Genomic DNA, 22765 nt, shown 5'->3' on the forward strand with positions numbered 1-22765 from the left:
ATATCGATTCATTAAAATCCTGAATTGATTTTTTAAATATAAATTTATTTTGCCCGAAAAGCCAGAATCTCAGTTTAAACCTCACAAAATTTCAACAACCACCAAACAGCTAAAACAGTAAATGAGAGCAGGAACACGGATTCTGCACAAAGACGTAAACATAAAGCGCGGACCCGCCGATGCATCAGAATCAGTAAAATGTCCCCTTTCTCACATGGACACGGACCCGCCGTCGGGGCTGAAGCCGACAGATCGCTGACCTCTAGTTAGCACACATTGCCGTTTGGTACTTGTCTGTTTCTTCTCTCTGGTACCTACCCACCCTCTTCCAGTGACCATATTTCTGAATGTTTTATGAATGCTGATATTCCAGTTATCCTGCCACATTCTTGGGACTCTGTATAATTATAATACTTAACTTCAGCTTTGTTTAATGTATCTGCAAATCAAGAGATTATGATTTGAATGACTGTCTTGCCAATACATCTATATCCTCATCCTCATTCCTTCAGGTTGGTAATTACATGCAATATGTTTCTAATTATTCAAATCACATATCTGTTGCTGTCTACATAGAGAGAAAGTCATACTTAAAAGAAATTCCTTAACTAATTAACTATTACATTTGCACTCAGTAACCTTCCTGTTCTATAGATTTATAACCAGAATACAACCAACTGGGGAGCAGGTTGACTCTTGAGTTGTTCTAAATGACAAATATTCTTTCAGACTGATGGAAGCATAGTAGGAGTTAGTGTGCATTTATAAATGCCACTGTATCGATACAATTTCTAGAGCAACCTCAACCTCCAAGCAGTTGTAGCTACCTCCATGGCCATATAATACTCGGCAACAGTGGACAACCTGTAGTTGCCAAAACAGTTAGCAATTTGTAGCAGTGCTGCACACCGAAGGCAACCACAGAGTCAGGGAAACTGATGGAGCTGTTTATGTTAGAACAATCACACACAAGACTTAGACTTAGAGATTTTGTGAGGCTTACAGCAACATGCGCCAAACCCAGAAAAACATCTCTGGATTAAAAAAAGTGCAATTTGAAATGTTTAGGACCTACTTAGCAGAAAGCAAGTGCATCTTACCTAAGAGTGTATATAAATATGCAATTTTGAGCAATTCTCCTACACGACTCTCAACAGGAGGGATGCATCTATGATAAACAACACATTTAACACCTATGGATTTATTAACTACTAAAAAAATGTGCTAGATGTGAAATGTACATAAAGAACAACCCTCAGAGTCAGGACAGACCCAAAAGGGGAACGATACCCCGATCAAAAGAACCGTTCAAACATTTAAACATGGATTTTTGTAAAAAGTACACATAAATGGGGGTCTATTTATGAATCAGGTCATCTAACACCTAACAAAACATCTGGGAATAAATGTGAAACGCAGCTGTTCTTATAACCTACAATCAGCAGGCATAGTAGAAAGACACAATTGAAAGGTACAAATGTGCATGACACGAATTCAAACGTGGTGCAGATGTGTGTCACAGGTTGATCTGGCTGTAGGCTGTGGCACTTGGCCAGAGGTGGCGCTGGTTGACCCGACTCCATGTTAGTGCACAAAGTAAACTGCTCGCTTTAGTTGTGAAGCAAAAACGCTGAAACCGGAGAAATAAACCGTGCGAGGGGAACGATAATGACGACAACAGTCTCCCGATCGTTTACTCTTGCTGTCCTGTGAACAACATCGGCGTGGTGTTACTTGTTTGCTGTTTTCGCGATCGCGTCGCGCATGAGGATATCACCAGGTAAACTCGCCACATTTTTAAACATTTTGTCGTTCAACAGCATCAAGACTGACGGAGTGTGTTTGAGACAACCTCACAAGTGTCACAGATGACACATTTGCCGTTTTTTTGCTGGTTTGTCGGTAGCAGCTCCTGAAACGCAAGACTGCCACACATCTGTCCGACCAACGCCAGTTGATCTAAACACCAGTAGATCTGGAACACCGGCAAGACAATAAGCTTGAAAATGGTTTATCTTTTCATTCTTTCCCAACCTGGAAGCAACATGAGGCAGCTCGTGTATCGATGTTACCAAACGAAGGCGTCCAGCCTGGATAGCAGCTGTGAGACGAGCTCCAGTTCTCTTCCATCTCCAAATATCTGTTGATGCTCCTGACATTTTCATTCCGGTAAGTTCTAAATATCTTCACTCTTTATAGCCTATTAGTTTTATTTTCGATGCGCTCTGAGCTCATAGCAAATTAGAACAAACATCCTACTGAGTGATTTTGCAGAACTACCTTCTATTTATAGAGATGATAATTATTTGGCATTATTGCAGGACACCAGACGATGAAATGGATGAAACATCGTGACTGAGTTCCAGCGCTACACAAGGGACCTGCTTCAAACATACCACCATGCCAATCAGATTACTTCTTCCATGTGAGGGTGAAGAGGTGACCCTTCTGGATAAGATGGTGAAGGTTTGCTGCGTTTGATGAACAGTGTGATAATAAAACCAGGGAAAAATGAAACTTGCTCCTGTTAAATATTCTTAAGTCTTTTGCTGTATAAGTAGCTGTATTTTTTCAAAAGATACAGTAAATAAAGTAATGTTAGTAGTGGGTGATATCATGTAAACACATGATTTTATGTAAACATTTTGTCATTTGTAAACTATAAATGACATCATCATTGTAACTGATGTGATGTTCTATAAGGTGGTTTTAATTTAATAAAAAAAGAGGCAAAAATTAGTTTGTTTCTTTATTCAACTTTTGAACAGTGGGACTCAGTCAGTACATATTCAGTAAATGCAAATTATTTACACGGCAGTGCACTACAGGCATAAATCTAGACCCCTAGATAAAACATTATGGGTCATTCCCACAACCCACAGCTTCACTGTGTTCTCTAAAAAGAGTTCCCCGAAGCTCATCCGGGACTTGCTGTCATAGCAACAGAGCCGTAAGCGTAAACCTGCTCGGGAGCAGGTTTACTTTATGTAAACAGGATTAGATCGCGGCCACGCAGGTATGTCCGCTTCATTTATACGAAAGCAACAGCGATATTTTTCCACTGTTTCACCATAAATAAATATTATCAATGTAACTAAAGATAATGCAGCACCTGATCCTTTTATTGATGTCACACAGATACATACAGGTCATTTCCTAAAAAAGGGAAATGAACTATTAACATTCTATTACATGTATGTGATTATTACAGATGTAATTCATATTTCAGAGTAGTAATTGTAAATTACTTCGTGTAATCAAGATGAGAGACCACGGCTATAAAAGCGAAGGTGGATTTGGGAAGCCTGTCGCAGTCATGTCCTGTCCGTATACGCGAGCCACCCATTGCGGAAGGTGCAAGATTGATAAGGAGAGTCCTCAGAATTCAGCGTATATTGCGGGACAGACAGGATCCTTTACCTCAGCGCGACAGTGTGCTCATAGAGAGATATCGATATTCCCGTGAGGGTATTATTTACTTAACCAACTTGTTGACGAGGGGGTGCAGGACCACCACCTGTCTTTTTTTCCTCTGCCCTTTTCTTGGTTGCTGTTATGAACAAACTAACAGAGTATTACAGGCCAGTATTACCTTGCCAAGAGACGCAAAGCAATCTAAGAGATAAATATTACCATTCTGTAGAATACTCCTGTATTCCACTTTTACTTGTTCCCATTTTCTTGTGGGTCCTGTTGTGGCTCTAATGTGAAAGGGGATATAATATAACATATTATAATATAATATAATGCCATATGATATTGGACAATATAGTGTCATATGATAGATCTACCCTACCGCCTACTGGTGTTGGCCAGAGGGGCCGATGGCGCGATATGGCAGCCTGGCTACAACCGTAGCTGCCTCCACCAGTGTGTGAATGTGGGAGTGAATGAATAGTGGTATCGTAAAGCGCTTTGGGTGCCTTGGAAAGCGCTATATAAATCCAATCCATTATTATTATTATTATTAAATTACCTACGAGTTTGATTTGTCAGCAACTTTCTGCCAGCCCTCTCTCCTTGCTTTTGCAGCCTTTGCAGTGTTCTCTTGCGTTTTAATTAAACTCTGAAACTCCTGAAATCCCTCACTCAAGAGTTCTTGCTCTGCTGCCGGAAAATACCGAGCACGCCCCTTCGACATTTTCGCCGACCAATCAGCGGGTTGCCGATCAATGTTTCTACTATCGATGCGTAGCCCCTTTTACGACACCCAGTGATGTCACATTCCTGCGTCCAGCTGTAGTAATCGTCAACAGCAGGTGTGTTCGGGGAACCGGATTAGCGAGCTCACGGTTAGCGCGATGATTTGATCTTGGATGTGTCATTTGATCTTGGATGTAGTAAGCGACATACGAAGAACGGGCCCATGGACTCAACACAGAGACAGAAAATGACACATGGAACTGAACTATACATGAAACCACCATTCCTAAAACATGGATAATAGAAACATGAAACTCTAATAATAATAATAATAATAAACATCACAACAAGAGAATGAGAAACAATCCAAAACACCAAGATAACTGAAACACAAAGTACCAGAGAAAGAAAGAATAATCGATGATGCAAAAGTGAACCAAAACATAATAAACTCAAAATACTGGGTCCAACGGACCCAGAACCGTGACAACATCATTATATACCAGCTAGTCCAACTTCAGTAACCCTACAAACGTCACTGCTGTTTAGTTTTCTGTCTTCATTTATGTTGGAAGTGACAGCAGAGCTGTACGTTTTAATTATTTCAGAAACCTCGCAGTCAGAACATGCTATATTATGTTTAGGTGAAAACTAGCGAGCTAACTTCCTGCTAACTTCCAACTCCGTTGAATTTAATAAATTCTGTTTTCATGGATGCCTGGATGTTAAACTTAATTGTTACACCTGGTAAAGCAGCAACGCTGATCATTTTATTAAAGATGAAAGAATTTAGACAGTTTTAACTCTCTGTGATGCCGCAGGTTACCAGGTTCTTCCTGGCCTTGTACTTTCTCCTAACGTTGCCCTCTTTCCTCTCTCCCTCTTTGGACTGATAATCATACACAAATAGATGTAGATATATTTAATTAGATGAAAAAATGACATTAACATGAAAAAAGATATTATTAAGATCACTAATAAAAAAAGTCATCTCTCGGTGTACTTTCAACCAAAAGGCAAATAACCAAACCACATGTACATCTAATAAAAGATATAAATATTGAAACACTGATCCAACATTATCCTTTATTGACGGATCATTTGATCTTACACTTTTACCTGAATGTGGCTGCTGTGTTTAATATCGGCACATGCACATATGACAAAATAACCAGCTTCTCTCGTTCCATTTCAAACAGGACAGTGGTAACAACAATTTTAAGTTGTAGATTTTAAATAGGCTACATAAATTCCAATGGGAGCAACAGGACGGTCAAATGTCGCTGATTTTACTACAGAGTAGGACGGACTGTAGAGTAGCAAACATCGGAAAACACGCTCTCAACACTGCAGGTTACCTGGTGTAATGTTTTTCAGCTAAAAAGGAAACACGGTCTGACTCCTACATAACTGAAGGTTAAATGCAGCTAATATGTCCTGGTTTAAGGCAGGCACTCACACCTCCGCTCTGCTGCGTCTCAGCCACCATCGCTCTGGCAGAAAGGACAACAGAGCCAGAGTAGGGGAGAGGCGAGCTGGAACAGACCATTTTTTGGGGGGGGGGGGGGGGTCTATACTTTTGTTTTTAAAATATTACGTCTCAACCAAATACTATATGCTTTTTATAAAGTACTGTGAATCTTTGGGGATCCTGTGATTCAAAAATGGGCTAAAAACGCCCCCGAGTCACAGCAGGAAATAATCGAGCAAAACGCGAGCAAACGCTCAACTTCTCCCAGCATGCTGAGCTAATGATTAGTTGGTGTTTTTCTCCAAACACTCTCTCACTCTTCTCTCAACGTGTTCACAATAAACTGTGAACAGACACCGAGGAGAGCAGCAGAAGACCTCATTCAGGAGCTAAACTCAACATGAACTGAACTCACAGTAAAGTTAGCTCGGTGCTTACCTTTAGATGAACCCACAAACCGAGAGAAACTCCGCGATGAAGCTGCAACTCTTTCCAAACACAGGAAACAGATCAGGGAGCAGAGACCCACGTGGTTCATGGTAGAAAATCGCAGTTAATCACCTGGGAAGAAGCAAAGATGTCAAAGTGGCGCTTTATATTGTAAGGTAAACCCTGCAATAACACAGGAGTTAGGAAATGAAAAGTCAGTGCTCAGAGAGTCAGACCGATTAATAATGTTAAGCTGCTGTGTGAAAACTACAAAGTTCTGAAGATGGACTACAAAGCGTACATCCCAGGTAGAAAATCAAGTTTGAATTAGATCCTGTTGCTATGCTCTTCTGCGTGCAAAAAACACCCAAGTTTAAGCAGTTTATATCCGGGATGTGAGAACTCTGCAGAGATATTTCCTGACCTTGTACCTGTACAGGTAGATCAGCACTGTTGATCCTCTCTCCTGTCCTGCATCGTGGCTGATGTGCACGGGACAGACTGGGTTCTCCGAAAGTCCACTGTACAGGTCATATAAGAGTGGAGAACCACCGGGTGAGCTGTCACCTCATTAATGAGGCTGTCATTTGAACAGAACAGCTATGAAGTGAGATTAAATGTTTGTGAGAAGCTGCTCATTCTGCAATGCAGGAACAGAACTAAACCGAAATACAGTGAACATTAACCTCCTACCTAGGCCCTCCTGTCCACATATGTGGACATCAAATTTTGGGTCAAAATACTAAATTTTGCTCTACAAGGGCCTGATATCCACTTACGAGGACATACTGCCACTGTTTTTATCAAAAAATTTTAATGAATATCCTCATATGTGGCTCTGATTTTTCTTAGAAACAAAAATCAGGTAAAAAAAAAAAAAGTCAATCTGGTGATTCTTTGTTTTTACATTCATCGGGTTCCAATCAGCCCCAATATTAAAGAGAAATCAAAAATGCATGCCATTGAAGAGTTCGGGTCTTAGGAGGTTAAACTTAATTTGATTATTTAAATATAGTTTTTTTATGAGCATTGATCTTTAGAAAAAAAATATTAGTGTAACACTAAAGTTGTTCTGCGTGAAAGGATTCGTGTCTCCAGCTGGAATCAAACGTTCCACTCGTGCAAAACACTGCTTACTGAAGAGTGTCAGAGCAGACAGAGGCACATTCATGGGTTTAAGGTGTTTATTGTCATTCCAGCACATGCATTTACATCGAGTGAGCTCTGCACTCAACTTCCACATAGAGTATTTACAGTATAAGAAGAAGCATGTTTACAGTGTAGGAAGAACAGTCGGTGTACGTGTCTGCTGTGGCGGGGACGCTGCTGCCAACGACGCTCTGGGAAGCCTTCACCGCCCTCAGTGGAGCCCTCTTCTCTGCCATAGAGCACTTAATAACAATAACAATACAGAGGAAATATCCTTAGTTTTAGTATTAGTTAGTTTGATGAACATGAGGCATTCGTGGACATCTTCACTGAGACCCACAAGCAACAGAAATAGAATAAAGTACAGACAGTAGTGTCTGGATGCATGCTCAATCATTGAGTATTTTCTGTTCTTCTGGATATGCCGTTTTCAGCTGAAATTTAATTTAAGATTCAGGGTTCAGAGCTAGCTCATCAGATCCAAGTGTGACATCAGCTGACACTCTTTACAGGAGACTCCATCTGAACTCTGTGGAGCCTGATCTCAAGGTTTTTAAGTCCAACCCTGAAACCAGAAGAGGATCTTTCTGTCTCTTCAGAGTCATTGTGATCCAGTGATTTCAGTTCTGCAAGATCATGCTGATAAACCATGTAGTTGTCTTCCTCATGTGCACGTTCGTGAATGTTACGATTACTTGAGTGTGAGAAGCTTTTGTTACAGTGGCTGCATTTGTATGGTTTCTCTCCTGTGTGAACGCGTTTATGCACTTTAAGGTCACCTGTAGTGATGAAGGATGACCCACACTGGTCACAAACGTGCTCTCTCACACCATTGTGGAAGAGTTCATGTTGCTTTAATGCACTTGGAGTGGGGAAGCCTTTCCCACACTGTTTGCAGTAGTTCAGTCTTTGTCCAGTGTGTCTACGCTGATGCCATATCAGGCCTTTTTTCTTCTTGTAAGCTTTTCCACAAAGGTCACAACAAAACGGTTTCACAGCACCACAGTGACAACAGGGCTGAGAACTGGATCCATCTGTGTCGCTCTGCCTCTAAACAAAGACACAAAGACAGTGTAAGTCAGGGAATCCCTCAAGATTTGTATCCTGAACGTCGCCTAAAATGAAAAGCATCTCTGTCCCACAACACTGTAACAACACTAATTTAATACTATATAGGGAGTGCAGAATTATTAGGCAAATGAGTATTTTGTCCACATCATCCTCTTCATGCATGTTGTCTAACTCCAAGCTGTATAGGCTCGAAAGCCTACTACCAATTAAGCATATTAGGTGATGTGCATCTCTGTAATGAGAAGGGGTGTGGTCTAATGACATCAACACCCTATATCAGGAGTGCATAATTATTAGGCAACTTCCTTTCCTTTGGCAAAATGGGTCAAAAGAAGGACTTGACAGGCTCAGAAAAGTCAAAAATAGTGAGATATCTTGCAGAGGGATGCAGCAGTCTCAAAATTGCAAAGCTTCTGAAGCGTGATCATCGAACAATCAAGCGTTTCATTCAAAATAGTCAACAGGGTCGCAAGAAGCGTGTGGAAAAACCAAGGCGTAAAATAACTGCCCATGAACTGAGAAAAGTCAAGCGTGCAGCTGCCAAGATGCCACTTGCCACCAGTTTGGCCATATTTCAGAGCTGCAACATCACTGGAGTGCCCAAAAGCACAAGGTGTGCAATACTCAGAGACATGGCCAAGGTAAGAAAGGCTGAAAGACAACCACCACTGAACAAGACACACAAGCTGAAACGTCAAGACTGGGCCAAGAAATATCTCAAGACTGGTTTTTCTAAGGTTTTATGGACTGATGACATGAGAGTGAGTCTTGATGGGCCAGATGGATGGGCCCGTGGCTGGATTGGTAAAGGGCAGAGAGCTCCAGTCCCACTCAGACGCCAGCAAGGTGGAGGTGGAGTACTGGTTTGGGCTGGTATCATCAAAGATGAGCTTGTGAGGCCTTTTCGGGTTGAGGATGGAGTCAAGCTCAACTCCCAGTCCTACTGCCAGTTTCTGGAAGACACCTTCTTCAAGCAGTGGTACAGGAAGAAGTCTGCATCCTTCAAGAAAAACATGATTTTCATGCAGGACAATGCTCCATCACACGCGTCCAAGTACTCCACAGCGTGGCTGGCAAGAAAGGGTATAAAAGAAGAAAACTAATGACATGGCCTCCTTGTTCACCTGATCTGAACCCCATTGAGAACCTGTGGTCCATCATCAAATGTGAGATGTACAAGGAGGGAAAACAGTACACCTCTCTGAACAGTGTCTGGGAGGCTGTGGTTGCTGCTGCACGCAATGTTGATGGTGAACAGATCAAAACACTGACAGAATCCATGGATGGCAGGCTTTTGAGTGTCCTTGCAAAGAAAGGTGGCTATATTGGTCGCTGATTTGTTTTTGTTTTGTTTTTGAATGTCAGAAATGTATATTTGTGAATGTGGAGATGTTATATTGGTTTCACTGGTAAAAATAAATTATTGAAATGGGTATATATTTGTTTTTTGTTAAGTTGCCTAATAATTATGCACAGTAATAGTCACCTGCACACACAGATATCCCCCTAAAATAGCTAAAACTAAAAACAAACTAAAAACTACTTCCAAAAACATTCAGCTTTGATATTAATGAGTTTTTTGGGTTCATTGAGAACATGGTTGTTGTTCAATAATAACATTATTCCTCAAAAATACAACTTGCCTAATAATTCTGTACTCCCTGTAGTACCTGCACATAATATTACAATAATACCACAACACTACTACAGTACCACTGTACCGTACTACCACCAAATATCACTGCAACACAGTACTAATGTAATTTACAGTCCTGCCACGCCAGTGCTTCAATACTAGGAACAGTATCTCTCCTTCTGTGTCTCTCTTGTCTGCTCCAACTCAAGCTAGGCCTGTAATTTTAGAAAGATTTTTACCTGTGTCCTTACCTGAGCTGGTCAAGTTGGTTAATTCAATGAAAGCATCCTCCTGCTCTCTTGATATTTTACCTGGATCTTTGTTTAAAAATGTCTTTCAGTCTATTGGTCCCTGTGTGCTCACAATTATTAATACCTCACTGGTTTCTGGTCAGGTCCCTGTTTATTGTAAGAATGCTGTTATTCACCCACTGTTAAAAAAACCTAAGCTTGATGCTTCTCTTCTCAGTAGCTACAGACCGATTTCAAAATTACCGTTCATTTCTAAGATTTTAGAAAAGGTTGTGGCTAAGCAGCTTATAGCTGTTCTAGATGAATACAGCATTCTGGATAAATTCGAATCTGGCTTTCGTAGAGCTCACTCTACTGAAACTACACTTCTTAGAGTCTCCAACGACATTTTAATGAGATGTGATGCAGGAGAATGCTCCGTTCTGTTGATGTTGGACCTGACCTCCGCCTTTGATACTGTGGACCATCATATTCTGCTAGATAGGCTGAGAGACTGGGTGGGTATATCAGGGGCTGCTTTGGACTGGTTTGAATCCTATTTGCATGAACGATCCTTTTCTGTGGCTACCTCTAAGTACAGTTCCTCTTCTACTTTTCTTGCCTATGGTGTGCCACAAGGTTCAGTTTTGGGGCCTTTATTGTTCTTACTGTATTTACTTCCTCTTCAACACTTATTGAGCACTTTTAAGGACATTTCGTATCACTGCTATGCAGATGATATTCAGGTATATATCTCCTTTAAGCCCCATGATGTTTCCAAGCTACAGATTTTGCACAAGTGCATAGACTCCATTAGATGTTGGATGGCTGGAAACTTTCTTCAACTAAATGAGGAGAAGACTGAAGTTCTTGTTTGTGCTCCTAAAACTTTTGTACCTAGTGTTATGGAAAACTTGGGTCCACTTGCTACATTTGCAAAACCGTCTATCAGGAGCCTTGGTGTTAGTATTGACTCAGCTCTGACTTTGGATGCCCATGTAAAATCTTTGGTTCGCTCCTGTTTTTATCATTTGAGAAACATTGCTAAGCTGAGTCCCATTGTATAGGCGCTCCGAATTAGAAATTGTCATTCATGCATTTGTTTCATCTCGTCTGGACTACTGTAATTCTTTGTTTACTTGTTTATGTAAAGCCTCTTTGGATCGTCTGCAAGTTGTTCAGAATGCTGCTGCAAAGCTTCTGACCAAGTCCTCCAAGTTTTCCCATGTCACACCCCTGCTGATTCAGCTGCACTGGCTCCCCGTTAAATTCAGGATCCAGTTTAAGGTTTTGACCTTGACTTTCAGGGCCCTGCATGGACAAGCACCAACATATATAAGTGAACTTTTGCATCCATACATTCCCAGCAGGTCCCTGAGGTCATGTGACCAGGGCTTGCTTGCTGTCCAGCACACGAGGCTGAAAACAAAAGGCGACAAAGCTTTTGGAACTGTGGCCCCCAGATTGTGGAACTCTCTCCCTTTGAGCCTGAGATCTGTGGACTCAGTGGTCGCTTTTAAAAAACAGCTAAAAACCCATCTTTTTAAACTTGCTTTTAGTTGATTTTTATTTTTAGGTTTTAGCTTCTGTGAAGCACTTTGTGATTTTTATCTTGAAAGGTGCTATATAAATAAAGTTTTTACTTACTTACTACCACCAAAATACTTGAAGTCCAATCAGTTACTACAATAGTAATACAATAGTATAATACTAATAATCCAACAATACTGATGAATATCAATCTAATACAACTACAATATTACACTAACACTAACATATTAGTCCAAATACTTTAACAGTTCTGATATTACACTGCAAATCATACAATCATACAATCCTATCAGCAGCGCTTTATCTAAAATAACACTGTGGCCTAAACTTTATTTCATGATACTTAAATAATGTGTATTGTATATACACCTGAGCAGAAATAATAATACTGAAACCAACACAACCTTAAATACTGCAATATCAACTTTAGCACTACGAATGAGCGACCATTGATTTCTATAATGACTGTGAAAACAACAATGTCCGAATTGCCCAGTGCTGCATTTACATGCATTACATAATACAGTTTACTGAGCGGTCGTCCAAACAACCAGCCTAAAACAACAAGATTAAAAAAACCCAACAACTTACGTCACAGTAACTGCACTTGTACAGTCTCTTTCTGGTGTGACTCTTCTGGTGCACTTTCAGGGAATTTGGAGCTTTGTAAGCCTTATCACACAGCTCACATTTATAAGGTCTCTCCTCAGTGTGGGTAAGTTTGTGGATTTGTAAGTTGCTGTATGTAACAAAGCGTTTGCCACACAGATCACAGCAGCACACATCCTGCCCGGTGTGAATGCGCAGATGTTTATTTCGGCTCCCCAGATGACTAAACGTTTTTCCACAAACGTCACAGCTGTATAGCTTTATTCCAGAGTGGGTAATTTGATGAATCCATAAATTTTTCCTGCAAGTAAAAGCTCTGCCACACTGATCACAGCTGTATGGTTTAAGTCCGCTGTGGATGAGCTTGTGATTTTCCAAGCCTTCTTTGCGGGTGAAACACTTCCCACACTGATCACAGCTGAATGGTTTAGCTCCGGTGTGGAAGACTTCGTGTCGTTTTAGGCTCTTCATCTCAGTGAAAGACTTTCCACACAAGTCACACCTGAATGGTTTCACTCCACTGTGGATGACTTTGTGATTTTTTAAATGTCCAGCTTGAGTATAAGACTTTCCACACAAGTCACACTTGAATGGTTTCACTCCACTGTGGATGACTTGATGACTTTTTAAATGTCCAGATCGAGTATAAGACCTTCCACACACGTCGCACCTGTATGGTTTAATGCTGTGGATGAATTTATGCATGCTCAAGCTGCTTTTCTGGGTGAAACTCTTCCCACACTGATCACAGCTGTATGGTTTAATGTCACTGTGGAAGACAAGGTGTCTTTTTAGGCTACTCATGTGTATGAAAGACTTCCCACACTCATCACAGCTGTATTTTCTCTCTCCCTTTCTTCTGTGAGGTTTGTCGGCCTCCTGAGAGCGCTGACTTCCTGCTCCATGTTGGTCCTGCAGTGACAGAGATTCAAAATGAGGTAATGAGTGAAACGCAATTATGGAACATCCATCCATCCGCCAATTATCAACAACAGGGTTGTGGTGGAGAATTAAGGGTTATATTGTGGAAACGCCACTAATCTACTGCAGGGCTAACACATACAAACAGACAACCTTTCATGCTGACGGCCAGTTAAAGGTCACTGATTCAACCTAAGATAACCTTCTGACTGTTTCTAATAATAGATCCTTGTACACCTGATGCTGAAACAAGAATGTGCATTTGGCAGCAATGCTAATTACAATATGGGCAATGAGTACCGACTGCCGTCACCACTCGGTACCAGACTTATTAGTCACTTAATCTTAGGGCTGCTCGATTATGGCAAAAATGATAATCACGATTATTTTCACTGAAATTGAGATCTCGATTATTTGACGATATTTATTTAACAATAACAATGTATTGAATAATGACTTTAAAGACTGTCAAAACATAATATAAAATAGTGCAAATACTGATAACACTGCAAATGTTTGCAATATAAGAAATCAATGAAAAATGTAAACATCTATGTTTAGTGAACTTTGCAGTGTTGCTCTGTGGTGCAGCTACGACACCGTAGCAAAGTTTACACACTGTGTCTACTTGATCCACGTCTGACTCCACCTACCCATAATGTTTCCACACCACTGAAGTTTTTTTTACCTCTCTTTTCAACCAACGGCAGTCACTCTCCTCTCCAAATAACTTCTGCTTAGCTTTCCGAGCTTCCCTCGGGTCCTCTTAATCAGCGGCCCCCCACCCCCGGGCCTCGGACCGGTACCGGTCTGTGAGTCGTTTGGTACCGGGCCGCGAGAGTTGAGGCTCAGGTGTGAAATGTCTGGTTTTCAGGGTTTTTATCGGTTTTCAGCGTTATTTTGTTATCGTTTTTATCGTTAACTCGGTTTTCCTGGGTCTGTTCACGTGTGTTATGAATAAATCTTATTTTTTCGGTACCGGTACTAGTTTTATTTTGTTGTATTTATCCATGACACCTTAAAGGCCGGTCCATGAAAATATTGTCGGGCATAAACCGGTCCGTGGCGCAAAAAAGGTTGGAGACCGCTGCTCTTAATTGTTGTGACACGTGTTCGAAATGCAGAGAGGTGCGCTTGATTTGCCACACGGAGCAGCGCGACAGTAAAGCACGAGGGAGGGGCTAATAATCGGCTCAGTTCGTAAGCCCAGATCGTAATCGAGATTAAAATTCGATTAATTGAGCAGCCCTACTTAATCTAATCTGTTTAATCTAAGTCTCATCCTTTTTTTAACACTATCAGAATGAGATCACAGATACAAGCGGCAGAAATGAGTTTTATCCAAAAGGTGGGTGTGAGTTCAGTGATCCAGGAGCAGTTCAGGGTAGAGCCGTGACTCCTCCACATTGAAAGGTGTTCCAGCTGGGCACATCTGGGAGGAGGCCACCTACTGGCCAACCTGGGAATGGTTCCATGTTTGAATCGATAAGCTGGAGGAGTATTAATCGTTTTGTTATTTTAGATTTTAATTTTTATCAAAGTGGTCATCATAAACTTTGAAACCAGGTCCATCATTCATAACGTGTGGCACAATGCGCTGTACTTTTCAGTCTCAGTTTATTCATTTTTCGGATATTAGTTTGTCGTGTTTTAGTGATACGTGAACATCTTTGGCAGTAATGTGTTTTCACATCATATCTAACATCGGTATGTCGTTGTCTGTCTGGAGTATAATGTGTAATAGTCATAATGAATGATGCGAGGTGCGGCACAGTTAAACTGCTGGATTTATTGTTGAAGAATGTGATCGATGGCTTGTCATTAGTTTTTGACTTTAAACTTTTTTAAATTTAACTTAATATCTAAATGTTTCTTAGTTTTAGATTAGTCAGTCTAATATTTTTTCCTTGTTTAGTCGACTAAGAAATGACTCTACTGGACTGTCCCTAGTAATAAGGGATGAGAATTTCAGGGAAAAATATTGCTCTGATCTAACTGGGAACTATTCTAATGTTCTTCAATCATCCTCCAGCTGAACTTTATCTCAAATGACAATGCATAGTTGTAGCAGACTTGTGACCGCCTAGCTTTCCTCACTGGAGTCTGCATTGGACCACTTTTCTGTTATGTTTTAATTTACGTTTTAAGGACATGGCTTTCAGATATTGCACAAAATGCTCAAGATCACAATAAAAATACAAGAATGTCTGGGTGCTTGGAAGCAAAATATGAAGAAATGAGGCTGTAGACTTGCGCACAGTACTGTGATATACTGAGATATTTTTCTCACGTTTTGTGTCGAGCTCATTGTTTCCTCTGTAGCGACTGAGTTCAGTCCTAACGGCTAAAAATGTTCCTCGGCTTCTCCGTCAGACTCTTCTCCTGCTGGGACACAAAAACAGAACTTTAAGGATTAGGACATCATTTTGATCCCTGACAAAAAGAAGCAGAGAAAATAAAAATTATCTTCTAAATAGAAAACATTAAAAGGAGTGATTTGTTCCAGCAGCTGCAGGATGGTTTCTACAGGATGAAGAACAACAGTCACTGCAGGAATCAACATCTGCACATTGATTTTCTGTTAGAGGAACAAAGTGAATGCAGACACACACACAGACTCTCTCCAAACCTTTAGAACAAAAGCTGTCCAACTTTGTCACAAAGTTACTCCATTTTGACCCCACCCTCATCATCACTGGACTCAAATAGGAAGAAGCATTTATGTCTGAATGCTATTTGTTCATTACAGCTCATTAGAATACCACCTTCTCCTCTAAGCTGACCATCAATCAACTCTATACTGACCAGCAACTGGATGCTTCACTTTCTGACTAACAGACCCCAAAGTGCAGGGCTGGGGAACCAACACCCTCCACCTTCAGCCTGAGCACAGGTGTGCCTCGGTTTTTAAAACGATTGTATTCCACCACGGTTACAGAGGGGAAAAGGGCACAGAAGTGTGTTTCTGTACCACTGTTACGTATTCTATTTTGTCTCGTCTCTCCTGCCGCTTGTGCTCGGTTGCTGCGTTGTGCCAAAAAATGATCGTCTGCCAAACCCTGATTTCCGGTATTTGCCAAAAACTGATTGCTTGTATTTAAACTGCTATCAATAACTACTTATGTGTGTTATGTGACATATGTGAAACATATGCTAAATGTATCCCTCATAAATGATATGCAAGTACAACAACAAAGAGTTATAAAGATACTTGAAAAACAGGTCATTTTAAAAATTTATATAGAACCCCTTTGTAAACCCTGTTCACTGAAGTCTATTTAACAACATAGGTAAAGATATTGCACATAAAAACACACAGAAACATTGGAAATCGCTTTTTGGCACTACAGTAGTGTAACCAAGCTCCTCTTAAACCTCCAGCTGGTCTGTGCAGATAGCAGGCCCCGGGTTCTGTCGCTTTAGGTGCGGAGCTGACCATCGTCAAATGATAAACGCGTGTGTGGGAAGAACAAGGATACTGGGAAGAACCGACCAGTTTATGGACACTGGCTAATTTCTAAACAGGCATCTGCGCGGACACCTACATCGGGCTGTAGCTTTGCGGCTCGAAAGAGACTCTTCTGAGAAAAACAGCGCGACGGCGGACTGTTGTGTGGCGTTAAAAACGAAAAGCAAAGAAATGCATTTTAAAGACGAAATATTCGGTGTTTTCTTTAATTATTATTTGTATTGTTCTGCTTTGTGGGCACCTCCCACACGTCAGTCTGACCATCAGCAGATAATGCAGAACAGCGGCAGCACCGAGGAGAGCAGCAGAAGACCTCTTCAGGAGCTAAACTCGGGATTAACTGAGCTCAGGCTAAATTTAGGTCGGTGCTTACCTTTAGATGAGCCACAAAACGAGAGAAAACTCCTGCTGGATGAAGCCGGACCGCTCGTTCCTCCTGTTTTCTGGCGTTGACAAATATCAATAGGTGGTTTACCGCCACCTGCTGGTGTGGAGGAACTGAAATACGACTCCATATTGAACGTCGATTTTGAATAAGTTTGCTTCCTCCAGCGTCAGAAAATGCTCGGTGGATTCACAGCATGGATCACAGTTTGCTGCCGAGCTTCTCTGTTATGATCGGTGACTTGTTTAATCAGTGTGTCTACTCACGAGACTCAGCTCTCATGTTTTCCTGTGAATCCTGCAAAAACAACTTCTTCCCCTCGCTGTTTCCCTTCAGTTTCTGCATCATTAAGCTCTGGATTTCTAAACCCTGACACCGGAGATCCTTTGTGGCCTTTTCTCTGCTACAATAAATGATCCTCCGATTTGATTCACTGGACTCTTTCATGCATTTGTATAACTGTTTGCAAACAGACACGCTATCCTTGGTCTTCTTGTCAGTAAAGCCTGCTGTGATGTCAGAGAGGATCCATGGCTGTATTGATGTTGTTCTCTCTGATTCAGTTTCATAGACATAGACAAACTTCATTTTCTTTTTCAGCAGATGGACCCAAACTGTCAAGGCTCAGAAATGTTGAAGGCAATAAACCTCAGTCCTTCACAGATATGTCTGTCTTCTGATGACATCAGGATTAGAGCCTGATTTGGTCACACTGATCACAGATAACAGAAACAGTGACATATCTCCAAGAACCAGACTAAGCTCACACACTGAATGATTTGAAAAACAAAGCATCACAAAACTAGACTACCTGCACATAACGGAGCATGAATGCTGCCCAGACATTTCTATCTTGGACTGAACCGATCTCAGATTTTGGCCCTAACTGTGGACCGCTATGACAGGTGGTGTAGTACTGATTTACATTAAAGATTCTCCTCTGGCTTCCTTCACTGCAGCGTGTCTGCCAAAAATATTGAATATATTTTTATTGATCAGTCCTGGAGGCAATGAACACTTTGCTATTTATTGTACCTCTTCTACAGACAGAGATGTCCCGGTTGCCAAGTTAAAATCCTTATTAGCCAGTTCTGGCGTGACGTTAGATCAGCTCTATAAAAACTAATAAAAGCTGGATGTATTTTGTGTTTGGTTTCCCTCAATCATTACTAGAGACAAAGAAATGGTAAATGGCCTGTATTTATATAGCGCTTTACTAGTCCCTAAGGACCCCAAAGCGCTTTACATATCCAGTCATCCACCCATTCACACACACATTCACACACTGGTGATGAAGCTACATTGTAGCCACAGCCACCCTGGGGCGCACTGACAGAGGCGAGGCTGCCGGACACTGGCGCCACCGGGCCCTCTGACCACCACCAGTAGGCAACGGGTGAAGTGTCTTGCCCAAGGACACAACGACCGAGACTGTCCAAGCCGGGGCTCGAACCGGCAACCTTCCGATTACAAGGCGAACTCCCAACTCTTGAGCCACAATCACCCTCTGAAGCTGATAAAAGCTCAGTTCTTTTTTCTCACGCGCATCTAAACAACATGTATTGAGCAGGACTGGGGACAGACTGATGAGAGGTGCCGACCTGTGAGTGGACCATCAGCTTAGATTAAATTGAGCCATAAATCCATCCATATTACTGTACTGTGTTTTCATAAAAAGGTTAGATGACACCAAATTATTGTTTTTCAAATATCAGGTTCTTAAAATGATTTCTTAATGTGAAGCAGTGATCAGCAATGCATTCAGTCAGGCAGTTTTGTAGTGTCCTCTCCTCTTGCAGTTCCTCTACCGTCCAGCAAGTGGCAGTGTGGCCCCATGGAAGGAATATCAAGCTCATTTATTAACTCTCCTCCTCTGTTGTTTCTTTTAACAAACTCCAGAAGAGAAAGTGACTGAAGAGGAACCTAAAGTAAGCTTTATGGGCAGCAGAGCGGTCTCCTTTATCTCCACCTTTCTTTTATGGTTTTATGTTTACACTTCAGAAAAATTCAGGTTCTAATATTTTTTTATAATATTATATAATATTTATTTATAATAACAAATAATTTTATAATATAATATAATATAAGAAAGCTGTGTTTTACATATAAGCAGAGGGAACCTTCGGGCTTAGCATGAATAAACAGTCCCTCTCATTTGCCACAGGATCTCTGCATGTTTGAAAACTTGAAGTCAGATTCACTCTTTGTGTTTTAGTCCTCTTGGTAACATTTTTTTTTTAGAAGTTTAAGGGTCAGCTGCGTTTCAACATATACTCTAGTCTACACTGAGTGTAAGTGGTTCAGATGTTCTTATTTTAATTTCATTTATAAAATATTTCTTTATTATTCTACTTTTTGTTGGTGTCAGTCCTGCAGTGTCTTTGTCCTCCTGCAGGAGGCAGTGTAAATCTGCAGAAAGGCCGATACAGCTGCAGCTTTTTGCAAACAAAAGCACCTTTTTTTCTTTTTCCTTTTTGCCTTTCACTGTTCTGCCTCCTCGTCTCTCTCCTTTTCTTCAGCTTTTTTCCTTTCTCCTCCTTCCTTTCTTTCCCTTTCCTTTATTATCTGCGTGTTTATTGAAGCTGATAATTTTCTGAAGATCAGGACGGGTCGACTGATGCAAAAGACAATCAGAATTTACATTTAATTGCATCACGATATGTGTGTGAATGTTATCGTTGTGTCTGTGTGTCTGTAAGTGTGTGAGTGTGCGTCTGTGTGTACGATCTCTCTCTCTCTGTCTGTGCGTGTTATCAGTGAGCGTCAGCTGGCTCCTTGCTTTGTTTTTAGGTCACTTTTGCACCAACTTCCTTAAATCAGTCTGAAAGCAGCTCAGTTCTTTAAAATAGAAACAATTAGTGTGGGCTTGACATTCAACTCTTTCTCTCTTTCGTTCTTTCTTTCTTTTCATCTTTTCCTTTCTCTTCTGTCCTCTATGGTTTGCTTTTCTTTGGAGAGGGGGAAGTAGGCCGTCTGTCTCTGACTGGGCAGCACACATCAGCTCTGTCTTGTTGTGATGACGAAGCTGATCTGATAGTGACAGCTCTGCCCCTCATTGTTTTACACCTGGACCGTGAAACACGTGACAGGGATTGATCTTCTGATTCAACGGGGTCTTTGGATGGTAAAAGGTGTTCAGAGTTGTGAAATATAAAAACCATCAAAACAAATTGGATGTAGCAAATGGGAAGCTGCTATGATTCTGAGATGAGCATGTTTGGCACCATCAGGTCTCCAAAGACCTGAAAAGGTCCCAAAACATCGTTTGTTTTAATGATCTTTACAGGAGAAATGTTTGCACAGAGCCACAGTATCTGCTGTAGCCAGACTATCCATATCTGGGCTTCAGTGCTGCACAGGTGAATTTCCCCAAATGTTGCTTTACTGATGCGCTTCATAAAGCCGGGTTTGCCTCTGCTTCATAAAGCAATTTTGAGCTTAAATAACCAAAGTATTTTTAATGAAATTAACTTCTCGAGGAGAAATGTAGGCGGGCTGCACTGTGTAAATTTGACATTATTCAATAATGATCCACCCACTTTATCTACCTTCAGTGTTGCACTTTGAGCCTGTTTCACTTTCAGCCTTGGTGTCCTTGATAATTTAAAGCCAACTCATTTAAATCAGACATCATTCCCTTGAATTCAATTTGAGAAATGTACGGGTGTTTGTGGTTCTGCCTTAACTGGATGAAATCTTACCTAACAGGTCATTTATCTGCCAGCATTGGTAACCATTCTTCTAACACTGTTAGCTTAACTTGTGGCTCAATTCTGTATAGATCCGCTTTCGTCTATATTTAAGAAAACATAATATTGTCATCTACTTCTATGCTGACGATGTCCTGATATATCTTTCATTGTACACGAATCATATTTCACTCATTCTTAAATATTTGCAGTGGCACTGCTGCACTGCAGGAGGAAAGCTGGCAGTGGAGAATCGACCTCAGCAAGGAGAAAACACAAATAAAGAAGGAAAGCTCAGTTTGATTTCTCATTAAACTTTGGGCGGCAGCAGCAGAAGACTTTTTTTTTTTTTTTAATAAATGTGGGACCGACTGTATTAGACAGTCTGGTTGTAGCCACATTTGAGCTCCCGTCAAAGACACAAATGGTTCATGAGTTGCTGTTTACAACCTTCCTTGTTTTCCACATAGCAACAAACACCTGGACGGTGTTCTTGTAGCTGAGGGATTCGGTGACAAGATCCTCTTGAGGTTTCCTTCCAGGCATGTGGTGCACTCTCTGATCTCCGGGGGTATCCAGGGATCCAGCTGATCTGGTATCAATAGTAACCATTTTTCTAAGAAGGAAACATACTTGTTACCTTTCAGTCCCTCTGGGAATCATGCTGTTCTCAGAGCTTTCTGTCTCTGTGTGTTTTTCCCACCAGGTTTTTCACAGGCTTGCTGTAGCTTGGTCGATCACTGCTGTTGTTCATTGTACTGTATTTTTGCCCCAGTTGTGCTTCTCAGAGATATATTACAGCTGTCTTTACAGCACCTGCTGAATGCAGATGCTTTCTTCATCATGTTTATTTGAATTTTGTGCTGTTCTCAGTCCTGATGCATCAAATAATAGTGAAGTTCACGCATGTCTCTGTTACCCTAAATGTGTGCTTTTGTGGTTGACTGTCATGATCCAGGCTTTGATATCAGTGTGAAGGAGATGTCACACCCAACCTGACACTTTTCACTGTGAGACAGAACAAAGCAGAATCCTTTGCTAATCCTAAAAAGCAAGTAAAACAACAAAAACAAACCAAGTGCACAGCATCGAGGTCCACACAGGACACTCCCACGGTCTCCGGGGACACTTTAGATTTCCTGCCTTGTGGAAGGTTGCACCATAATCCTGTCATGTAGCAAGAGCTCTGGCATGTGCTGATGTTTGTTCTGACATTGTAACAAAAAAAAATGTGGTTATTATTTAGACAATCTGCACGAATTGTTGGCTCTTCAACATGAGGTACAAATAAAGCTTCAAAAATAAAACCAAATTACAGCTGAATGATAAATCAATGAGTTCAGCTTTAAATAGAGTGTGTGTGTGTGCGTGTGTGTGTGTGTGTGTGTGTGTGTGTGTGTGTATGTGTGTGTGTGTGTGTGTGTGTGTGTGTGAGAGAGAGAGAGAGATACCCCTCAGGAGACTGAGGTCGGGGAACACACTCTTCCCCCCGTCTGCCATCGCGGGACCTCATCAACACCTCGCTGCCATGCCAATGGAGGACACACACTGCATGTCTCCCGTGGGACCCCCAACACTTATTACAAAAGATGTGAAGGACAGAGGAGGGGAGTGGGGGGGGAGGGCAAGATGACAGTTGGAGGGTTAAAGGACGTTTCCTTCCACAGAGTATACGGCGCCGCACACTCTCTTTGTGTGTTTTACGACTAAGAAGCGTATGACATCACAGGATTGGCTCCTTCATGCTGCATCGGCAACTGTCCTGCATATACTGAGTGTGCGCGTGTGTGTGTATTCATAACGCAGTGTGTTTGCCTGGTGTCGCGCTTTGATCCTAACAAGTGCAGAGAGGCAAAGTCACAGTGAACAACGATGAAGAAGAGAAAATGGCTGTAGAAAAAAAAAACTAAATATGATTTTCCGTTAATAGAGTTTAAAAGTGACGCTAATGTCAAAGACGATGCTTCTAGTGTTAAATATGGAGACCCGTGAGCTGCTCTGTGGAGCTCAGC

The 22765-nt window shown here is 41.3% G+C and overlaps 2 protein-coding genes across 5 annotated transcripts in view; one reads left to right on the forward strand and one right to left on the reverse strand.

Moving 5' to 3' along the window:
• The first annotated feature begins 1617 nt into the window (after positions 1-1617).
• LOC113029618 (uncharacterized) overlaps positions 1618-22765 on the forward strand; it is a 430622-nt gene continuing 409474 nt past the window's right edge. The window contains exon 1 of the mRNA XM_080306821.1: positions 1618-1780. Coding sequence (XP_080162947.1) covers positions 1765-1780 — 16 coding nt within the window. The 5' untranslated portion in view covers positions 1618-1764. The remainder of the gene's footprint in view (positions 1781-22765) is intronic.
• On the reverse strand, positions 7214-17189 carry LOC113029612 (uncharacterized). Of its 4 annotated transcripts, none has more exons than XM_026180588.2 (5): positions 17053-17189; positions 15501-15595; positions 12272-13201; positions 7972-8242; positions 7214-7434 (listed from the first exon to the last, which is right to left on the reverse strand). In XM_026180588.2, exons 2-5 carry the CDS (start codon positions 15516-15518, stop codon positions 7274-7276), a joined length of 1380 nt encoding a protein of 459 aa, XP_026036373.1. In that variant the 5' UTR covers positions 15519-15595; positions 17053-17189; the 3' UTR covers positions 7214-7273. The 4 variants fall into 4 exon arrangements, with proteins under 4 accessions (XP_026036373.1, XP_080162927.1, XP_026036369.1 ...); XM_080306801.1 differs by adding an exon at positions 11269-11440 and having other exon boundaries at positions 7214-8242; XM_026180584.2 differs by having other exon boundaries at positions 7214-8242.

Source organism: Astatotilapia calliptera, chromosome 9 (assembly GCF_964374335.1).
Source record: "Astatotilapia calliptera chromosome 9, fAstCal68.1, whole genome shotgun sequence".
NCBI lineage: Eukaryota > Metazoa > Chordata > Actinopteri > Cichliformes > Cichlidae > Astatotilapia > Astatotilapia calliptera.

What these genes read in the sequence shown, in the direction of transcription:
- LOC113029612 (XM_026180584.2), bottom strand. An exon ending in ACAAGTGCAGTTACTGTGAC is followed by an intron (nt 8,243 to 12,271) that starts GTAAGTTGTTGG and finishes GTCTTTGTTTAG; the next exon opens with AGGCAGAGCGACACAGATGG.